At 40.3% G+C, this 15,111-nt stretch overlaps 3 protein-coding genes across 3 annotated transcripts; all 3 read right to left on the reverse strand.

Annotated features, from left to right (window-relative positions):
• Window positions 1-532: 532 nt before the first annotated feature.
• On the reverse strand, window positions 533-2,457 carry hoxa10b (homeobox A10b; the record flags this gene model as incomplete). Its single annotated transcript, XM_079343411.1, has 2 exons — window positions 533-804; window positions 1,683-2,457. The coding sequence occupies 2 exons, from the start codon at window positions 2,455-2,457 to the stop codon at window positions 533-535; spliced, it is 1,047 nt and encodes a 348-aa protein (XP_079199537.1).
• Window positions 2,458-6,359: 3,902 nt separating this feature from the next.
• On the reverse strand, window positions 6,360-8,364 carry hoxa11b (homeobox A11b; the record flags this gene model as incomplete). The annotated part of the gene is given in 5 exon segments (XM_079342781.1): window positions 6,360-6,589; window positions 7,614-8,247; window positions 8,253-8,281; window positions 8,284-8,349; window positions 8,352-8,364. Coding segments are annotated over 5 exon segments (972 nt in total).
• A 5,398-nt stretch (window positions 8,365-13,762) lies between these two features.
• Window positions 13,763-14,897, reverse strand: hoxa13b (homeobox A13b; the record flags this gene model as incomplete). The annotated part of the gene is made up of 2 exons (XM_079344676.1): window positions 14,235-14,897; window positions 13,763-14,001 (listed from the first exon to the last, which is right to left on the reverse strand). Exons 1-2 carry the CDS (start codon window positions 14,866-14,868, stop codon window positions 13,763-13,765), a joined length of 873 nt encoding a protein of 290 aa, XP_079200802.1. The 5' UTR covers window positions 14,869-14,897.
• Between the last annotated feature and the right edge of the window lie 214 nt (window positions 14,898-15,111).

Raw genomic sequence — 15,111 nt, forward strand, 5'->3', positions numbered from 1 at the left:
AGTCCTAAACACAGAGGTACAAGCACCATGCACTGCGCCGCTGCCAGCTGTAAGATTTCAACAGCAAGTAGCACAGCTCCTGCAGTCTGAATCTGAATGAAATAAGAAGTCTGCAGTTGCAGGGATGGTTTATTAATTTCACCAACAAAATGTGCAAATGTTCATCAGACCTCTTGGGTTATTTTAGCTGTCACATTAAGGCCTTCACGTAACTGTAACACAAGTATCCCAAGGATGAGTCCAGCATGCAAAGTCTAATGGCATCCTCAGGAAGAAAATACAAAATGTACAAGCCTGAAGCTCTGAAACATCGGGTCACAGTCTGAGCACTTCAAACACAATGCATCAACGATACAAATGGAGCCATTAATAAATACAATAGACATTAAAACAAGAAAGAGCAACAATCAATAAGTTAGCAGTAGGGTCCTATTTTTCCATGGACATTCTCACAGTTGGGTGGGTGGGGGCCCTTCACAGGCGCCCTTGCCATGGATGGTGGAGGGCGCCAAAGACGCAGACACAGACAGTCTCATGAGAAACTGAAGTTGCTGGAGAGCTCTCGGATCCTGCTCTCTCTGCTCATTTTTTTCAGTTTCATCCTCCTGTTTTGGAACCAGATTTTCACTTGCCTGTCAGTGAGGTGCACACTGCGGCTGATCTCCAGGCGACGCTCCCTTGTCAAGTACATGTTGAAGAGGAACTCCTTCTCCAGCTCCAGAGTCTGGTGCTTGGTGTAGGGGCAGCGCTTCTTTCGGCCACTCTTCGCTGTGAGCCAGTTGGCCGTGGTTTCTAATTTTCCATCTAATGTGAAGCAAAAGACAGTCAACAGGTGTTTCAGAAACAAACATCTTATTTTCACAAAGAACGTATACAACATTTAATATAGACAAAAACTGACATCATTTTAAAATACAAATATGTATATGTTTTACTTTGGACTAAAAATAAAGTGAGAAGAAATCTACAGTTTGAACTGGCACTTAAATACATCAACAATTTAAAGACTGGTAATGACAGATTTCTGTATTTAACCGATTTTTTTTTGACACTATTTTACGCACAGCCCCGTGTAGATACTGTAGATAACCAACATCAGCAATTCTACCAGAAACAGATATGTGCCCCACCGAGTAGCTTTGATAGCAGTAGCCTGCAGCTATCTGCATTTTTATTTAGACATAAATAAAACCTGCACAGTGTGCTGAAATACTGGAAACATCCGACTCCTGCAGGACAAACCGGTCAGACTGCACATACAATGTTGTTGCTCGAGATTCGATGGGCCTAATAATTAAAAAAAAATAATGATTTATATCGTGACTTTATTTTGATTTTTAAAAGATGTATTTTAGACTAAATCGTTGATGCCTGGTTGAATAGAGTTGTAATGAAGCACTGTGGTGTTTGTTTTCTAAACGGCTCCTGAATCATAGCTTTCATTCTAGGCTCTGATTGGTCACGTTCAATTTCGCCTCTCGTCTAATAAAGCTGTAAATACCCGTTAAACGCGCACCTGAGTGTCTGACTGTTGACCTAGCTATTTATGGTTAGAAAATCACAAGTCATACCCGTGCATTCATCTGTGTTTGAAAATCACACTGGAAGTCTAAAACATGGATGCGTCTTTTTTTTGCTATTTCTGCAGCATTTCTTAATCTATAAATTTGTCTGATCTTCACCTTTTACGGGTTTCTCCGGACACTCTGCACCGCAGGTCTCAGCGGGCTCAGGGGAGGACGAGATGTCCGAGGAGAGCCGACTGTCCTCTTCTCCGGTCGGGGCGCAGGGCGCAGGGATAGGCGCCTCCTCGTGGCTCTCCCTTCGTTCTGGCTCAGCAGGAGCAGTCTGGGAGGGTTGGCTGTCCGAGCGCGCAGGTCTCTGCAGGGTAAAGTGGTTCATGTTTGGATGGACATCTTGGTAAAGCCTGGAGGAGGACGTGTACGTCTGAGACAAACGGAAGTACCCGGGGACCGGCAGGCTGCTCCCGCTCACCGGGCACGATGCGCCGGAGTAGGAAATGTCATCTATCGATGATCCTTTAGGACATTTGTCAGACTCGTAAAGGCAGTATGCGCTCTCCTCCTTTATGCTCGGGGAGAAGGAACACTGAGGCATATGCTGGCCGCTGCTAGGCTGATCCACCCGGCACGATCTCGAGGTTTCCAGCCACGTTTCCATCCCTTGAACATACGGAGCAGAGGAAGGGATCCCGCTTTGGTTGACTGACTCGTTATTTCGCTTACCGATCCCTGGGAAACACGCACCGGAGAGTCCATATGAATATTCCGACGCCGGTGGCAAATACACGCCGTTACTTTGGTAATATGAACCACTGTCGGTTCTCACGTTGATTAAAGAGTCCACAAAAAATGAATTTCCAGTCTGGTTGTTGGGGCATGTCATCGTTGAGGTGTAATTTGACGGTGGATGAAGATATCCCTTTCTGGCTGACATTTCTTGTGCAAAACATTGCTGAATAATTACTGATACTCATGCTTCTCACTGTAGCCTGCAGCCAATTAAAACAGCAGGCGACCAAAGACTCCTCCCAGTCCGAGCAGGCAGCTCCTCTGTGCCATAGACTTTGTTTTAGGCTAAAATAAAGAGGGGACTGTGGAGGGGTTGAAAGTGGTGCATGAGAGGGGTTTAGGCATAATCTTTCAATCTCCTTCGAATCCTACATTTTGAGCCTCGATCACCACCTATAAACCCCAAGCTGGCTATGTAAATGTATAAAAACAACAACGCTGTTTGACAACTCAGTAGTTGAAAGCTGTCTCTAACAGTTATGTACAATGCAGAGCTTTATGGCCTCTTTAACAGCACTGTAAAAATGAAGGGTGCCTCTGAGAAGCTTAGGGTGCATCAAAATCCAAAAGGTCCATTGTGACTCTTTGGTGGAGGGACTTTTAACCCTTCTTGGGCTGCTCTGGTGGTTATTATATGACATTCCTCGTGGACAGACAAGGGAGTGTGAATCAAAAAGGCCATTTTCCATTCAATTTAGCGAAGTCCATCTGATCTGATTGTGGTGGGGATATTGTGGGTTGCAAACGCAATAAGAGTGTCCAAACACCTTTTTAAAGAGGACACGGGCCTACTGAACTCAGCGTCACAGCTGAACAAAGCCCTGGAGCCACATTTGCCCAAATTGTCGTCTAACATCAGCAAAACTACTGTAGTCTTTAACTTAGTAGAGTTCCACTGTTCATCACTATTATCTCCTCTAAGAACAACAGGGTGTAACATTTAGTCACTGTGTATGTTTTTACTCAGGATCCTTCAAAAAAAAAGAGGACACACACAAACCCTAGTTACTTTATCGTCGTTTATCTTAATTTAATCTAAAAAGTAGTCCCAGTTGAAACCTAGAATATTTACCCTAACTCGAATAAAATTTCAAATTTTGTTAATTTTGTTTAATCCTCAATTTCAGACAGATCCCCACAACTCTTCTTATTATAGTCTTTATAAACATCTGTGTGTAAAATAGAGCAAATAAAGATCTGTGGTTATGTCCGGGAGACAATGTTTAATGTCTTATAATGATTTTTAAAGGGGTTGTTTAAGGACTATCTTCAGTCCTTATTTCATAGACAACAAAAATAGTACTCGGACATATTGTTCTGTTGTACAGACCAAACCAAGTGAATGAAATGTAAGCTGATAAGAGCGGATACGGTGGGTTCTCGTGGGGAAAAAAAGAAAACAAAAAATAAACTGAACTCGATAAGATTTTTTTTAAAGTCATACCTCAACCCATGCTTCATTGAAAGACCTCCAGCAGAGTCCAGCAGTGTTCGAAGTTGATAGCTCAGGACTGCAGATTTAGGTCAGCTATAAAATGTCTCCTAAGGTGAGTATACCCTGAAATAAAACAAAGGACAGGTCCGTTTTCTTATATGTCTGGAGCCCCAGAGTCTAGAAATTAGAGTTATGTACAGAGAATTTATATGGCGTCAAACCTGCTGCAGTCTGCAGCTTCAATGATAATAATCATTAATCCAGGCACTGTGTGATGGTTCAGAGTGCGCTGTGGGTGAGCCTCTTTCAGATTATTAGGCCCATAAAACCATTTTTTTGTGTCTTATAACATGAATTCCAATTTTATATTATTGTTAAAAATGAATATTAAACATACATCACTATTGTATATTTTATCGAGGGTTTTAATCGTCAATCGCACGAGCACGTCTAAATGTTTCCATTAATTTAAGCAAATGATTAACGTTTTTTATTTAAAAATGGATACATTGTTTAACAAAATACATTGAAATCTATTTCCATGAAACGTTATATATATATATCCGTTTTCAACTGATTTAAAGCGGGATTAAAGTTCGTGAGCTTCACGTGTAAACTCTAGGCCCGAGTGATCTTGTTACTCTGTGCGCATTAGTTACTCCAGACCTCTGCTGAACTGCAACATGATAACCTGGGTTCAACTTGATGAAGGAAAAATATAAACATCTTTCCTCTTCTTCTTTTAACTGTGCTTATATTTTCAGTAATGTTTCTCTTGCAACAAACCATCTACACATGATATACAAACGTTAATTCCAAGATGAAGTACAAAGTATACAGACTCTCTGAATTAACACACAGAAACTCAGCAGTCATAAAGTTGAAACTTGCATGCCTACCTTAACAATAAGATCCTGAGATGTGAACATAATGTATTTTAAGCAGCCAGGCGTCCAAAACTCTCTTATATCTCAATTTACGGCAATGACATTGATCTGAGGAGCGCCACCCAGTGGCAAGAGACAGCCAAGGGCCTCCAACACTGCAACACAAACGCAGAATATTCCGACCCCGGTAAGAAGCTGAAACGAATGACGCCGCAAAGGTCCGTGGACACAGGCTATGAATGCTCCCAGCCGCTGTTTTTCAGCCCCTTAGTCACAGTTAATAACCTTGGTCTCAGACGCTTTATTGCACTACACTCCAAATGCTCCAGACGAATAGACGTTTTATGGCCAAGTTACTGGAGCAACTGGGAGGATGTGCAGCAATCAAAGCGGAATTCCAGGGAGCCTCACAGGATGCACAGTATAAGGAAGGAATCAGTGCCCTTATTAGCTTATAGCCGGCCATTCAAGTTGTTTACAGGGGCCTGGTGCTGGATACAAAACCACCTGAAACCATCGTTAGACATCATTTTAATGCGCGAATGCGATCATTTTAACCTGCTTTTGTTTGTTCAAACAAATCTCAATGAGCTGAACACAGTGACTGGTTATTGATGTACATTCTCTATATTGAACAACTAATGGATAAATTATCATACAGATTATAATTATTGCCATCATTATCCGGGGTTTGCAATCCTCTTTTTATATCCTCTGTCACTGTCTGACGCTTCGCATTGTCTAACTTTTAGTGGATTCACTTTTATTGAGAGCATAAGATTCAAATTCATTTCAAATAAGCTGGCTTTTACACCTGAATGTATTCCGACAAGATTTTCTAGGTTCATTTTAGGTCAGAAATGAGCCTTTAAACAGAAATGAAAGAAGCCTTTGTAATGGATATCAAATAATAACTGCTGCGGATCCCATTTCCAGCCATGGGGGTACAAAAAGCATCAAACCTCTATATTATGTACCTGGTATATGAGCCATGTTGTTATATACAACAAAGAAGGATTATGTTCCTTTTGAGGCTTTCCTGTTTTGTCAACGTTTGCCCTTCAAGAATAATCCAACTTTACGGCCAATGGATTCAACATTCGCTGCTCCAGAGGATCAGACGCAGATGTTAAATATCAGCTTTAAAATGCATGAACTGGTATCAGATTAAGACCTAACTCATTCTCTAACTATGCAGCACTGACTTGAAGTTTTCGTGCAGTTGTTCACCACCCAAACTGTCAGCTAAATTAGAAATTCGAAAATTTAAGTTTTCCATTCACAAGTTGTATTTGTAATACAATTTAAAGATGAAGTGAACAAAGGAACCCGTTTTTTGTTCAGATTACTGGCCATAAAAAAAATTCGTGTGCGTGCGTTCACTTGGAGAGTAAAATTCAATCTAAAGAGTAAAGTAGCCTCTTTTAAATGGCAGGACAGTCATCCTCCTGTGTGATATTAGATTATATAAAAGCAAATTCAGACACGAGGATTTAAGCAGACGCGCGCCATGCACCTATACATCAACATTTTTAAATGTGTTCATGAGGGTAAGAGGAAAACAGAGAATAATAATAATGATAGTTTAATAACAACATATTGTATAAATAGTATAAATCTTTATGAGGTTTCGCACATTGAAAGTCGCCATTCTGTCCAGTTTGCTGTACATGTGTGTTGTAGATTAGTGTTTTGCATTTTTGCACGAGAGTCTCAGTTCAGTCTTTATATCAAAGGGTTTGTGTAGTACTGTAATCGGTCTCTGTTCAATTTCTTCTCCTTCATCCTCCTGTTCTGAAACCAGATTTTCACCTGGCGATCAGTCAGATTGAGCATCCTAGAGAGTTGCAGCCTCTTCTCTTTGTTGATGTAAACGCTGAAAAAGAACTCCCTCTCCAGTTCCCTGATCTGATACTTGGAGTACGGACACCTCTTCTTGCGGGTCCTTTGGCCACCTGAAAACATGGAGAAATAAAACGGCAAAGGGTTAGCACATTAGATATTGTAGAATCGTTACAGCAGGATGAATCATTACTCTGATTTCCTGTATGAAACAGCCGTGGTGGTCTGAGTTAAGCTTTGGAGTTCAAGTGTTTCCTCCTCTCAGGCCTATAGGACTCAGATCTGTAAACACAGACTGGACTTGCTGGAGGGGCACGTGAAGGATTGCATGTCGGAAATTGTAAAAAAAAAAAAAAAAAAAAAAACGTGTATCAGTAAACCCTTACTTTCTGATTGTTTTTTGTTAAAGATCGGGGGCCTTCGTTCAGTCATGGCTATCATGTATCTGATATGCTTGTATTGTGCATTTTGTTTTTTTACTTCTCTGTGGGTGAAGAGCAGTTGTTTCAGAGTCAGCGGGGAAATGCCAGAAAAAGCAGTTGTTGTATTAAATCCCTACAAATCCAATGAATGTGTAAATATTTATCTTGAAAAAGCTGCAGGGTTTAAGCCTTCATCTGGCGCAAAGTCAAATTCAAATGCCTCAGCATGCAGTTTACATGAGTTAACCTGGAGAAAAACAAAACTAAATATCCCAAAATTGACATAATACAAGATATATTACGGAGAAGTTAATTATATGGAACATGGTTCCAAATATAAAAGATTTTTGATAATACATATTAAATCTCTTAAAATGTTATATTTTTATTTAAACGTGTTGTACAATGACTTGCCGTAATATTACAGGTTTATAGACTAATACATATTGAACTAACTAGCATTTTAACGCACATTAATGTAGAAAAATGTGGAGTAATGTGGAGAGAAAATACTGTAAAGCAAGCTTAACGCCAAAGTCTTCACGGCCAATTCCAATCCCAAGCACGTGATCTTGTTGTTTCAAACATAGTTTTGTTATAGGGGAAATCTACAGGCCCTCCATAAACCTTCCATGCTTATAAAACAGCATATAAAATGCTTTAAGAGCAGCACGTTAGATGTTTCTCCTGCTCGCATTCAGCAGCTTTTACTCACTGCTGCTCCTGCTCCGTTTGTCCTCGCTGTGTCCGGAGGAAGACTTGGGGCTGAAGCTCTCCGCCGTGTCGGAGCCTGCGTGTGCTGGAGCGGGGCTCATTTTGGCAGCCTGTCTGTCCGTATCTGCTGCCGCTTGTGCTGTGGGTGTCGTGCTGTTCTCCGCGCTCCCGTACGCGGTGTCGAAGAACTGGTCAAAAGCCTGTGGCAGAACTCCGTTCCTACCAACGCTGCCGTAGAAACCCCCGGGCGTCGAAGTTGTGACGCCGGCCGAGTGTCCCGCGCTTGAGCTGCCTTTCACCAGGATATCTCCCCCCCGTGAGGACGGGGTTGTCCAGCCATCCCTGTGCGTGATGTCCTCGGCGTAACAGTGCGTCAGGCTCCCCCTGCTGTGGTGCCATTTACTGGACGCGTCAATCCCATAGTCCCTGAACGCAACATCTCTCACGGACGGGACCTGTGGCAGCGCTGAGGACTGGTAGGGGTATGTCACGGGACAAGAGGACTGGCTTTGGGTTAAATAATGAGGCAGACCCGAGAAGTCTGCTCCGGAGACGTAGTAAGTGCAGCTCGGTAAATACATATTAGAGGCAGGGATCCGCTCATCAAAATCCATATTCTGCTGCTGGAAAACGTTCTTAAAAAAATCCGCTCATAGTTCCTCCGCGCACAGTGCTCCAGTCACTTTGAGACAGACTGCTGGAGCAGAAATCCTTAGACGTACAAGCTGACGTGGGGATCCATCTCTATCCATTCCTGAGGGCCAAAGCCATGTGACCACTGGCACAAAATGACAGCTAGCCTACGCCTCAATGTGTAAGCTATAAGAGGCAATGAGTCAATAAAGAAGACATTTGGGAAGGAAAATACATCCAAGGAGTTACGCACAGACATATTTTATGCAATTTGAACTGGCTGGATATCAAAACACGTTTTGCGTTTTTGATTTGACTCTGACATATAATAATTATCGTTGAGGTAACCCAGGACAATGTAAATACAAACAAGAACATTATGTTTCAAGTTTAAAGACTGTTTGTTATGTTTTCTGTAAAGCTTTTTATTCGTTTTTTCGAGATAATCCTCACCTTAACCCTAACCTTAAACTCGGAGGAGACGTTTCAAAGGCAAAGGTCCCATTAAGAGTGAGGCACTTTGTCACGCGTGTAAGGCCAAATCCCTAAAACCCAAACAGCATTTCTATTTCTCAAACAAACAACATGCTGTGATAATTTGGCACGAACAGTTGTGTGTCACTTATTTTGGAAGATATTAAGAATGAAATAAATCTAATTAAAAATTGGTCATTATTGTACTCGTGGCAGGTATGATTTAAATACCCAGGCTATATTTAGACTTACTAACACGAGTGGCGGAGTAATTCGAGTCATCTAGTGAGGTATATAGACAATGGCCTTTAAAGAGGGCCGTGTTTTGTCTGTCGTGTGTTTGTTTGGACCAGCATTTTTATACATTTATTTTGTGTATGCGTACAAGTTGTTTAACTAACTAACTAACTAACTAACTAATGTGTACATGTTTAGATTGCGCGTACAATGGCACTGAACCACTACGCACGTGCAGGTTGTGTGAAAATCGAAATGTCTGGTTACTTATTAGATGAGGGAAAGAACAGGGCTGAGTTCATATATAAGTGTTAAAAAACGACGTCACGACAAAGCGACAGAGCATGCGTTTAACGTCTAGTGCAAACATCCACATGCTGTTTATAGGCTATGAATACTTAAGATATTTAGGGTGGGGGTGGGGGCTCTAGTCTTTGGACACGGACTATTTCCCACACTGCAATCCATTTCCATTTGTCATCACTGCAGATAAGTGGGCACATGTGTCTCATATCTCCGTTCTTGTTTTGCAGTCTATTTTGAATTTAGTCCGAATTCAATGTTAATCAATCAAAGGCTGAGAACCTGAAACGTTCTCACTGCACAGGTGCTTTGACTTCAATGGCGCCCATTTACGGTTTGAAACCCTTACTTATTTAATCTCACGTGATAAATTTAACAATAACTTCATATGATTAAAAAAAAAAATACTCTGGCACGCACGGTAAATAGGCTGGTCAGGCTGCAGGAGTGGCCTAGTATCCCTCCGCGTCTCACAGCAGTTTCAACCACAAACACACTGGGTTCACGTTTAACCCGGGTCAGTATGTGTGCGCTAATCCACGAATATAAGTGAGACCGTTTTCATAAAGATCGCATGGCGGCTCAGCATGGAGGCTGCACGTAAACAGAAACATTGACCTCCAGCCGGTTTTCAAGTGAGGAAAACCAATGACTGTATTAGATGTAATAGTCGCATTTGACACGCTTCAACCCAACAGTATAGTGGAATAATAATTAAGGTGCATTAAAACTGTATTATATTCAAGGTGAAATTGGGCTTATTAAACAACGTGTATGCTTTGTTTGCACATAAAAGTCAAGACTGGTTGTTTTATAGTGACATGAAAGGTGCAAACTATGCATTTAAAAATCAGGCCTTTAATCAGAAGCACGCGCACCTAGAAGTATGAAACATATTTTAGTCTGTGAAAAACGTTACATTATTCAAATTTACTAACATATTTAGATCTCTCGAAAGAACTGATATTTATCTTAAAATATAAACAGTGTGTGGTTTCATTGAGATTTCGCAGACACTGAAGGAGGTATTTGATTTCATTTAACTGCCTAAAATTAGGTGCGCCTCTTACATTTCCTATTCCTGCATGAGTTCATTTTACTATACAATAATACAATATTATAGGTTATACTACTTGTAAATATTGTGGTTAAATACGAGCGTGTTAAGCTTTTCTTATAGTCTAAAACCCGTGTTCGTCCTTAAAAATTGTACGTTGTTAACTTTGAATGTCACTATCAAGAAAAAAAGAACACTTGATGTATAAATCTTTTATAATACGAATTTGTTGGTGTGAAAGGAAAATATTTCATAATTCAATGATAGTTTTGAAGGAAATAAAGGAGCTGTAAACCAATGACAGCATGGTGCAATGTTGTGTTTGGTGCTGGGGCTCAGAATGTGTTTAGATTAGGATCTTGGATTACATTTAACAAGAAACGGAACCACTTATATCTAGAAATTCAAAAAATCGTAACATGTAAGAGGATTTGATGTTTGCAGATAGGCTATCTTAAAATTATTTATTTTTTGGAGTCTTTATTGCCTCGAATGTTAAATTGCTGAAGTTCTAAACGGATGTTTATTGTTATGCTATTTAAGATTTTCCCGTAAAATGTCTAAAAGATAAATCTCGTCGGACCTCCTATTCCACTATCTGTATGTGTTCAATGTGATAATGTGTGTTAGATTGTCTCTCTAAAGTCATTATTTAAGCGGTCTCATAACTTCTATAAAAAGAAGTGTTACAAACCTTTCTAACTTTATTTTGTGGCAGTATGTGCGGTGTTGACACAAATATACATCCTGTAATCAAATGTTCTGGACTGCAGATGAAAAACTGAACAGAAACTCTAAAAATGTGTTGGTGGTTCTAAATGTGCTGTCAGAAAGTTGAAATATTGGTTAGATTTTAAAAAAAATGGTTAAAGCCAGCTCTGTCCCAGTCATTTTATTTTTTATTTGTTCCTGGTTTATTCGCAGAAAACTTTATTCACTGAAATGTCATTGAAAGCAACCCAAACAAACGCATATAAACGTCCACCATAACACACAATATCAGTTAGAGGTTATTAAAGCTAAATCTAATGAAGAACACTTACATTGGTACCGTGCGTGTTCATTTGACTCCAATGTCTTGGAGAGGGCCTCACATCTCAGATCACATTTTACATTTCAATGTAAAGAGTTTCAGAACATTTAGTGGTGGATTTATTTAGTTTGATTCTAGACCACATCTTGCGAGGCCATCAGTGTTGTTACTCGTGCTTTTTTTTTTATTTTTTTTTTTTAGCTGGCTTTCGTTCTGCACATACGGGTATTCGTGAGTGAGATGCACTAACATGTCTGGTTGTTAGGGGGCGCAATGACACAGGGATGCAGACGACCTCCAGAGGTTTCTTGAGAGATCTTATTCTCGTCAATGTGGATCAATAATAACACCAACATTTGAAACAGAATCTGTGACAGATAACCTAACTATTACCAACAGGTTGTCATAAGTGGACAGAGTGTTAAAGAGTGTTTGAACAGTTTGGAGGTGTTTGCAGGCTCTTACTTTAATTCTACAGAAAATGACGTCAAACTTTTCCCAAAGCAGATATGTTTTATTGGTTTTGACAATAATTTGTGTGGGAAATCTTTAACATTCATGCTAATAAATGTCACTTTGATGGTATACTGTATAATGCGGATCATGACGAAATCATAATACATTAATTATTATGAATTATATTTCCTTTTGGTAAGTAGAAGATAAAAACTGGCAACTAAACTATAATGATTTTTGCAGGTCTGTTTCACACTATTATTCTTCGTTAAAAAAGAATAATAGAAAATCCTACTGTAAGGATACGATAGAGAGGTATAGGGTATATAATTTTTTTTTAAAACTTAACCTTTAGAAATTCTGATTTTAGATGCAATAACGGATAATAAAGTGATCATGTTCAAAATTGTCGACATGTTAAATTTTACATTTTCAAAAAAAATCAAAGAACAGATTAAGCTTCAAGCAAACTTCAGTCCCTAAAGATTACATATGCTTATAGGCAAGAAATTACACATGATGACCCATGATCACTTATTTCTGAAAAAGCTATTTTTAAACAGTAAGAAAACAAAATGAGCTGGGATGTGGAGCCAAATGTGTTAATGTGAATACAGTTAATGACACAACAGAGGATATCCTCTACAATTATTATTTTTTAAGAAAATAAATATGCCTCAAGTTTTACTTGTGCACATCTAATGTTCTCAATAGAGAATCAGTCTATTTATTGTTTGAATTACGTTTCAGAGTGTTCATTTGATTTCATAAGTTCAGAAAAAAGCAGACTTATGGTAAAAGTATGAGATATTTCTCTGTCACGCGCGCGCGCAGACATTTAAGTACAGACAGATGGGTATGATAAGGATAGGTGAGAACACTGTGCTGACATGCTTTCGCCACTAGATGGCGACATAAACTCCTAAACCTGAGGCCTGCAGTGACTCAACTATCTGATGGAGGCCTGTTGACGAGGAAAATGATTTGTAAAGTTCGTTGTTAAGCTTAAAAAACTTTCCAACTTGGTCTGAGAATGATAAATAAAACAGACAAAAATCCCATAACGTCTTGCAAATATTTATTGTCAAAAACTTTGGCTATTGCAGTCAAGAAAAAATAGAAAAGATGGTGCCAGCCGGGGTATTTACATGTTTAAATATATGTAAGAGTTTCCTGCACTTCTCTGCAAAATGTTTGGTGACTGACAGGCACAGGTCAGCCAGACAAAAAAGACGAGTTATCCCAGGCTCAAACCTGGAGTTCAAAGAAAAGTAATCAAAACAGAAGAAAGTATTAAAACGCTCGCCTTCACGTTTGATTGCTTTCTCTAATACTGGTAGATTAACGAACTTTAAATTAACCAAAGGGTACATCCTGAAGGACAGAGTTCCAGACGGAGAATTTAAGCATAAGCTTTGTCCCAGTTGTCTGACATAAAAGAGATAGCAAATTTCCCCCCTCTCTTTATCCCCCTAAATGAGTAATTGCAAAAAATGTATTCCATCATTTAAAAACGTTGTGTTACACTTATATTATATTTGATGATCACTGGCTGTAAATGAAATGTTTATTTGCTGTAAATTGGTTCTAGATGTTAATTTTAAGAATATATTCATCCATCCATTTTAAATTCCGGATTGACAGTTATATAAAAACGCAGGATCGCACAGGGGTGTCCCGTGGCTTCGAGAATGTCTTATTTTCTGACGAGTAATTAAAGGAGTCCTCTCAAACTCGCCTTGGTCAAAATGTTGCAAGCCATTTCCGACCTCCTGTCAACAGGCTGCACCGAGTGGTTCCAATTAAACGTGAGGAAGGAAATGTGCAGGTCAAAAACAGAGTCACTCTGGCGACCAACAGGCAGTTCATATCATGTAATAAATTATCGCACAGTTTTTTGGAGGAAGGCACATCCGTGTCCACACTCCCTCCCCCGTTTCATTTCATTTTCTCACAGCTAACTGGGGCTCTTGAATTTATTGACCACTTTTTTCTCCTTTACGCGCCGGTTCTGAAACCAGATTGTCACTTGTCTCTCAGTCAGGTTCGTCTGTGCTGATATCCTTCTCCTTTTATCCTTGGTGATGAATTTGTTGGCGGCGTATTCTCTCTCCAACTCTTTTAATTGAACCTTGGTGTATGGCACGCGCTTCTTTCTCCCCCGGCGGATAGAACTGTCCCCTCCAGATATGGTGTCTGTGGAGATTTTTTTAAAAAGCGCGTTAACATTTGAATTTGTTCATATTGCATCATATAGAACATAATTAATTGAAATAAAAAAGTTAGGCTTTGTAATGTGCATATTCAAACAATGCCAGTTAAAATGTTTGATAATTCTTTTGCCCTATATTCAAATATTTACAGGTTTTTACCTGCACATCCACTTGCAACTTGCACATTTTCCTGTCAATAAAAACGTTAACAATTACCTTGCAAAGAGGATTTCCATAGAGGGTTTGACTGTGGCTGCTCTTTGGCGCAATAAACTTGACCGCTCCAGCCATTAGTGATGGCCCAGGGCTGGTAGGGCTCCATGGGCAGCAGTGACTCGTGTCTGGGCTCAGATGGAGCACTCAGTGCAGGTACCACAGGCACGTCCAGGTAACTGGGCTGGTATGGACTCGAGGAATAACCCTGATAAAATGCAAATTCCTTCGCCCTGGTTGAGAACTCCTCACCAGAGACGGATGAGTCCATGTATTTATCGCCATATCCAGAGGGCTGCGCGCACGCTTTGACGCTGCCGTGTGACATCCTGCACGGGTAATAACTGCTGCCAAAGTATCCATAAGGCAAAGACGCATTTGGAGAGCTTTGAGTAGCAGAACAGGGACTGCATTGTTTGCCAGGCTCCCCCATGCCAGACACTGGCACCTCACTCGCATTATAAGTGGTGCTGGGAGCCAGCGAGGTTGGATGCGCTAACAAATTCCTGCACTGGTTTGCTGCAAAATTGCCTCCAGTAAATCCCTCCATGTTCTTGCTTATTTCATCCAGACCGCTGTCGTAGAGAAACATCACCGGGTCGATCCAGTGCGAGTGGAGGAGTAATGAAGCGGTCATAGCATGCCCTACATCAAGAGGACCAGCTCTTTTTCTAAACCCACTCAACTGAGCAGAGACGGGCACTCCGGCAGAGTAACGATACCAGCACGCCTGAGTACAGAAAGATCGCGAGGTTATTGGCCAGGGCCAAGCACGTGATATGCAAACAATCTGATAAACGTCTAGACATCAGATCAACCAGATCGAGCCGCATATTTATGAAGACATATGAGTAGTTGTGCTAAACACACAGTTTTGATG

The sequence above is a fragment of the Symphodus melops genome (genome assembly GCF_947650265.1).
Source record: "Symphodus melops genome assembly, chromosome: 5".
Taxonomy (NCBI): Eukaryota; Metazoa; Chordata; class Actinopteri; order Labriformes; family Labridae; genus Symphodus; species Symphodus melops.